Genomic DNA, 7,118 nt, shown 5'->3' with positions numbered 1-7,118 from the left:
CTTGTATGATCCTCCATGGTGACCAGCGGAGCTCTGAGTCTGCAGAGCCCACAAGGCCAGAATCCAGAGCCTCAGCCGGCAGCACATAGGATCTTCCACAGTTACCCGTGGAAGAGCCAGGGAGACGATGCCCTGTACGGCCTGAGCAGGCTCCGAAGCTCTGATGGAGGACCGGGGAGACCGTCAGAGCTCCATGTAACTCAATCAGAATTTTGATGTCAGCCACCAAGCACAAAAAACGCCTGCACTTCAGCATTAGACCACAGTGTTGTCATTATTGTTTTATAAATCTTAAAAATAGTTCCAGCCCCTTCTCCGAGTTTCAAGTAAATGCAAATCACAGATCTGTGTTTTGAAAATGTTCTGAAAGATCCAAGATCCCCCACCCCCCACAGCCCATCAGTGACCGGCAGTGTTCTGACGTCACATTTTGGTGCCGGCTCGGCTTGCTTGGTCCCACAAGTGAAACAGGAATCAAAAAAGGGTCCGGTTCTGCAAAAAAATGACAGTGGAAAAGCGTTCAAAAACGTATCGAACCGAGCTGAAGAGCAGTGGTGGGAAAGGGACTATAGAGACTGTATGGTAATTATGCCCCTGTGCTAATCAAAAAAAGACAGACCTTTTAGTCTCCAAAAAAGTCGATATCAACAGTTGAACAGAACTAAGTCATACCCCCTGGACAAGAAAAGGTGTGGTGACCATGACAATGAAGGAAGTGCGTCAGCTAGATGGAGCTGCAAACAGAAACCCTGTTGTGCCTGTATTGTGTAAAAGAAACCAAACTTGCATCTGTGAAGAAAATTGTGTTTTTTAAACAAGGTTATACAAAAATGTAGCTAATAAGTTGTAAATTCATGACCAATGATTAACCTCAACAAATTTTAATACGGGCAGCACGGTGGCACAACTGATAGAGCTGTTGCCTCTCAGCGAGCAGGTCCCCGGTTTTATATATGTATATACATATATATATATATATATATATATATGTATATACATATATATATATATATATATATATATATGTATATACATATACACACAGACACGATTGCTCCCTTTTTTGATTGACCTATGAAAATGATATTACCTTTAAGCAAACAATTAGCGCTATCAAAATTTAAATATTGAATTTAAAATAGTTTTTTTCAACAATAATACCAAAACAGCTAAAAGATAAACATCTGTCATTTTGTTTTGTTTGTTCTACTCTTTTTACTATCTAGTCTCCACATTGAGGGATTCAGTGGCACCGCCGGCAAAACCAGCAGCCTCACCCACACCGGAAGCCAGTTCAGTACTAAAGACAGAGACAACGACCGCTGCACCTGCAAGTGTGCGCAGCTCGCATCAGGAGGTAACACAGTGTTGATCAAACTGTACTACCATATTCAGGACTGAAGCATGAATCAGGACTTTCTGAACCACTTTGGCCATGACTGCCTCAAACAAGTCGCCGGGGAGAGGGCGGACTACAGAAACCATCTTATTGCTATTAAACTGGTTGACCCACCATATGAAAGTGCTATTTATAAGACTGAGTTTGTTGAGGTTTCTCTGACTGATAAAGTGGTTTAGATGAAAGATGAAACATTCCAAAGAACCTGACTTAAATTTGTGGGCTTTTTCTACCTGGATTATTGAGCACGACCCTTGATATCCTGCAAGACTCTTCTATGTGTGCCACTAAAAACTTACTGGTGACTTATCTAACATTTGGATGACTTTTTTAAATTTTATTTTGTGTTTTTCCAGGATGGTGGTTTGATGCGTGTGGTCCATCCAACCTGAATGGCATATATTACCCTGCTTCGTCGAGTATTATCCGCTACAATGGCATTAAGTGGTACTATTGGAAAGGTCCAAATCTGATGGCCACCATGACAACTATGATGGTGCGCCCCACTCACTTCTGAATTCACGGCTTATTTCTTGATGACAGCCTACAAATGGAAAGACATTACAGACTGATACTGAGACCAATAAAATCTACATCTGTAGAGTTTATTTGTTCATTTTATTATAAACAACTCCATGGACTAGTCTGCAAAACATTGTGGATGACGTTTCTTCAATAAGCACTTCAAAGATTGCCACCATATTGGATTTGTGGTGATAAATAAAAGTTATAGCACATAAACATTTTTGTACTAGAGCTTCAAACATCTAATTTTCTGTTTTAAGCATTTAAAAAGTTTATGAGCTAATGCTGTTGGTCAAGGAATCTGAGGTGACTTGATAAAAAAAAAAAAAAAAAAAAAAAAAGTTTAGTTTTGAGTAAAGCACATTGTTTTGACATGTTTACATTGTGAAATTATTTAGTTTGACTGTGTGTCATTTTGGAAAGCATACAGTAGTTGTCATTTAGTCTTATTTTGTATGTTTTTTATTGTTTATACATTCCAAAAAAGAAAAAAAAAGAAAGGCTTTAACAAAAACACACTTTGTTATTAGATATCTCGCTAAACGACTGGTCCAAATTGAGAAAATCCACAAACCAAATGTATTTTCAGGCTAAATAATAAAGACTGTTGTGTTTTTAGAGGAAGAAGATAGACATATATAATAACATTTTTTGAACAATAAAAAGGAGACATTTTGTACTTCCCTTTGACTAAAAAAGGGGCTGGGAGCCAATATTTATTAAGTCCAAGATAAAGATAAGGAAGCAAGTAAAATGTATTTTTAACATTTTTCTTTTTTTTTTCTGAATGTTTGCTATTAGTCATCAGTTGTTTTAGGCAACGTATCTACATTTATTTTTGTCAGTCATGAATGATGTGATTTTGAGAAATCTTTCCAAATGAGTAAAAGGAAAAAAAACAAGTTTTCTTTAAACTTCTCCTTGACATCTTTATCAGCATGAGTGTTTAATAATTATTAAAATGTGCACATATTGGCTGCTGTTTTTTGAATGACCATGGTTGGGGATAATAACAACAAGTATAATAATAGTATAATATGTGTATACTGTAATATATATGAAATAATAATAATAATAATAATAACAATAATAATAATAATAATAATATTAATAATAATAATAATAATAAAGTGGCAGCCATTTTGAATTAGGTTGAGCGTAAAAATAAAAACTTTGTAAATGTACATTTGAAAATACCATTATGAAAATTGAATTTGAATCAAGTGTTCCATGAGATAATGTGCTTATGCTTCAGACAAAGACATGCACACACAAACAAATGTAAAACTCTAGAAAACAGAACAGAGTTGTTTTTGAATAACAGCAAGTACTTTGGACATAATCCCACTCTGACAATCTGTTAGTCAATCTGGTCAGAATTATCCTGTTTCTCCTAACTGAGCTCTTTCAAACAGTCATCTACTGCAGGTAACATATTAATTGTTCAGGGTCTTTCCACAGGAACCCGCTTCAAAACATCTTAAACTATTTGTTTAAATTGCACTTTACTGTAATGGCTTTGCATTTTTCTTAAAATTACACCACATTGCTGCAAAGGGATTTTAAATACTTTGTATTAATAATAATAAAACTACTTTTGTTTTCATTCAAACTTCTCAAAAATCCATATATGAAAGGTAAAATCCCTTTTGACTTACTTTGTAGTAAAAAAAAAAAAAGAATGGCATTTCATCTGGACGTGAATACCAGTATGTACGTTCAATTTTGATTTTGTTAAAACTATTAACTCATGGCTATCGGTGCGCATGACACACAGTGCCCAAGTGTTTTTTTTTTCTTTGTGTTAACTCCATCAGCAAGCCACACATGCTTTTGTCAGAAAGTCTAGTGAATACTGCTTTGCGGCATTGATCTGATGAATCATCCAATAACATGGATCCCCGTGGTGCCCATTAGAAGGAGGACAGTTTGCACCTCTGCTCACAGTAACCTGTGTCTGCTGGTGTGTGCAGGAGCGACAGCAGCCGCTGCTAAGTGGAGGATGACTCACGAGTGAGTCGGTCAGCCACGTCTACAGTGTCAGCTCAGCCCTGCTTTCCATTTGCTGAAGGGAAGACTGCAACACATAATCTCTGTGTGATTTATCTCTGCTGATGAAATTTAAATACAACTGCAGAGATAAGACATTCCATGTGTTGTGAGTCAATTCTTTCTGGTTATACATCTACTGGTTGAAGCAGTCTTTATCAGAGTTCTTAAAATAAACACATTTCATTTTGAAAATATCATAAAAAAATAAATAAATAAAAATACCAAATGTAATGGAATTTCCTGCTAAATGTATACTGATGCTGAGTGCTGACTGACTTTGTTGGCAAAAAAAAAAAAAAGAGTTTGTAAAGACAAAGCAAACAGAACACTAGCTACAGTGGTGCTTGAACATGTGTGAACTCTTTATGATTTTCTATATTCCTGCATAAATATGATCTAAACCATTATCAGATTTTCACAAAAGTCCTAAAAGTAGATAAAGAGAACCCAGTTAAATAAATGAGACTACAATATTATACTTGTTTGTTTATGTATTGAGGAAAATGATCCAATAATACATTTTTGTGATTGGTAAAAATATGTGAAACTTTGCTTTCAGTATATGGTGTTACACCCCCCCTCCCGTGCAGCAGTAAGTGCAACCAAATGTTTCTGGTAACTGCTGATCAGTCCTTTGCACCAGCTTGGAGGCATTTTAGTCCATTCCTCCAGATAGAACAGCTTCAACTCTGGGATGTTGGTGGGTTTCCTCACATTAACTGTTTGCTTCAGGTCTTTCCACAACATTTGGGTTGGATTCAAGTCAGGACTTTGATTTGACCATTTGAAAACATGAATTTTACACCATTCTTTGGTAGAACGACTTGTGTGCTTAGAGTCATTGTGTTGCTGCATGACCCACTTTCTCTTGAGATTCAGTTCATGGACAGATGTCCAGACAATTTCCTTTAGAATTAATAATAATTCAGAATTCATTGTTCCATTGATGATGGCAAGCCGTCCTGGCCCAGGTGCAGAAAAACAAGCCCAAACTATGATACTACCACCACCATGATTTACATATGGGGTAAGGTTCTTATGCAGGAATGCTGTTTTCCTTTCTCCAAACATAACACATTTCATTTAAACCAAAAAAAAAGTTTTATGTTGGTCTCATCTGCCCACAAAACATTATTCCAACAGTCTTCTGGCTTGTTCACATGATCCTTAGCAAACTGCAGCCATGTTCTTTTTGGAGAGCAGTGACTTCCTCCATCAACTATGCCATGCACACCGTTGTTGTTCAGTGTTCTCCTGATGGTGGACTCATGAACATTAACATCAGCCAATATGAGAGAGACCTTCAGTTACTTAGAAGTTACTCTGGGGTCCTTTGTGACCTCGCTGACTGTTACACTGTCTACCCTGCTCTTGAAGTCTTTGTTGGTCCATTACTCCTTGGGGGGGTACCAATGGTCTTGAATTTCCTCTGTTGTACACTATCTGTCTGACTGTGGATTGGTGGAGTCCAGACTCTTCAGAGATGGTTTTGTAACCTTTTCCAGCCTGATGAGCATCAACAACTCTTTTTCTGAGGTCCTCAGAAATCTCCTTTGTTCGTGTCATGATACAATTCCACAAACATGTTGTGAAGAACGGACTTTGATAGATCCCTGTTCTTTAAATCAAACAGGGTGTCCACTCACACTTGATCATCATCACATTGAATGAAAATACCTGACTCTAATGTCACCTGCAAATTAACTGTTAATCCTAGAGGTTCACATATTTTGGCATCTCACAAATATGTAATATTGGATCATTTTCATCAATAAATAAATGACAAAGTATAATATTTTTGTCTCATTTCTTTAAATGGGTTCTCTTTATCTACGTTTAGGACTTGTGTGAAAATCTGATGATGTTTTAGGTCATATTTATGCAGAAATATGGAAAATTATAAAGGCTTCACAAACTTTCAAGCACCACTGTATATAGTCACTTTACTTGCATGCAATGACACCAGTTCTAAACAGGTTTATTACAACCTCCACTGCTTGACAGGTGATAGATCACAGCAGGGGGGCGGAGGCCAGAGGTGAATCCATCAAAGCGACTTTAATAAAGACGACTTGATTTGGCGTATAGGCTCAACAAATGAAATAGTGTTCAAGTCCAGTGAAGCAGAGTGCAGATCACATTACTTGTCTACTTGTCCTAATCTCAGTTTATTAGTGGGGGTTATTTGTAGGAAGGCACAAAAGACAACCAAGTCTAGAGATATATTATGGTACACTAGGTACTTGTTATGGGCATTGATACATTTTTCCACATTAGTGTATTTCCCAAAATAAATAATATATTTTTCATGAGTGCATTGATGAAATAATGTATGAATTTAACACTACAAAAAATAAAAATAATAATCAGAGTTTAAATTTCAAAACTAATCTAATTTCATCACCTTTCATGGAATAAAAACCAATTTTAAAGTTGATAAATGCTGATAATCAGCAAATCAACAGCAGCATGAGAAGTATGCCTCAAATTATTATCTGTTTGCTGCTTTTCTTGTATTCAGATATTTCCTAAAAAGCCATCTGGCTTGTTGTATGCGTGTGCTTTTCAGAAGGGGAAATGGACTGCACTTATTTAGCGACTTTCCATTTATCAAGATACTCTAAGCTCTTTACACTACAATCTGTGTTCTCATTTACCCATTCATACAGCACTCTACTATACAAATAATAATCAGTGCTTATTATCACAGTCATACACCGATGGAACAGACATTGGGGGAAAATGAGGGGTTCAATGTCTTGCCCAGAGACACTTCAGCACATGGCTGCTGGTGGACTTGAACACCCAACTCTCGCATTGGAGGACGACTACTCCAACAACTCAGCCACAGCCACCCCATTGGTTTCACTATTAACCCCACTAGGCTATCTGTATTGCCCAAGAGCTGGACATCATAATAACTCTATATTCCTACAAATGGACGCAGGTCAAAGTGCATCATGTGCTGGTCATGTTGTTTTTGTTTTTAGGAGAGATTTGTGTCTGGTGACGTCCAATGGTTGTTTATCTACTCTCTCTCTCTCTCTCTCTCTCTCCATCTATCCATCTATCCATATATATATATATATATATATATATATATATGAACAGATGGTATTTCCAATTTCATCATCTCATTTTG

At 36.8% G+C, this 7,118-nt stretch overlaps 1 protein-coding gene across 1 annotated transcript; it reads left to right on the top strand.

The window, feature by feature from the left end:
• Positions 1–1,226: 1,226 nt before the first annotated feature.
• Positions 1,227–2,212, top strand: LOC119425588 (angiopoietin-2; the record flags this gene model as incomplete). The annotated part of the gene is given in 2 exon segments (XM_037693122.1): positions 1,227–1,357; positions 1,756–2,212. Coding segments are annotated over 2 exon segments (292 nt in total), but the record flags the coding sequence as incomplete, so codon positions are not given.
• Between the last annotated feature and the right edge of the window lie 4,906 nt (positions 2,213–7,118).

Source organism: Nematolebias whitei, chromosome 19, assembly GCF_014905685.2.
Source record: "Nematolebias whitei isolate Nwh7 chromosome 19, NemWhi1, whole genome shotgun sequence".
NCBI lineage: Eukaryota > Metazoa > Chordata > Actinopteri > Cyprinodontiformes > Rivulidae > Nematolebias > Nematolebias whitei.
Note: the sequence above shows the minus strand (reverse complement) of the source record. Positions and strands in the feature narration are given on the sequence as shown.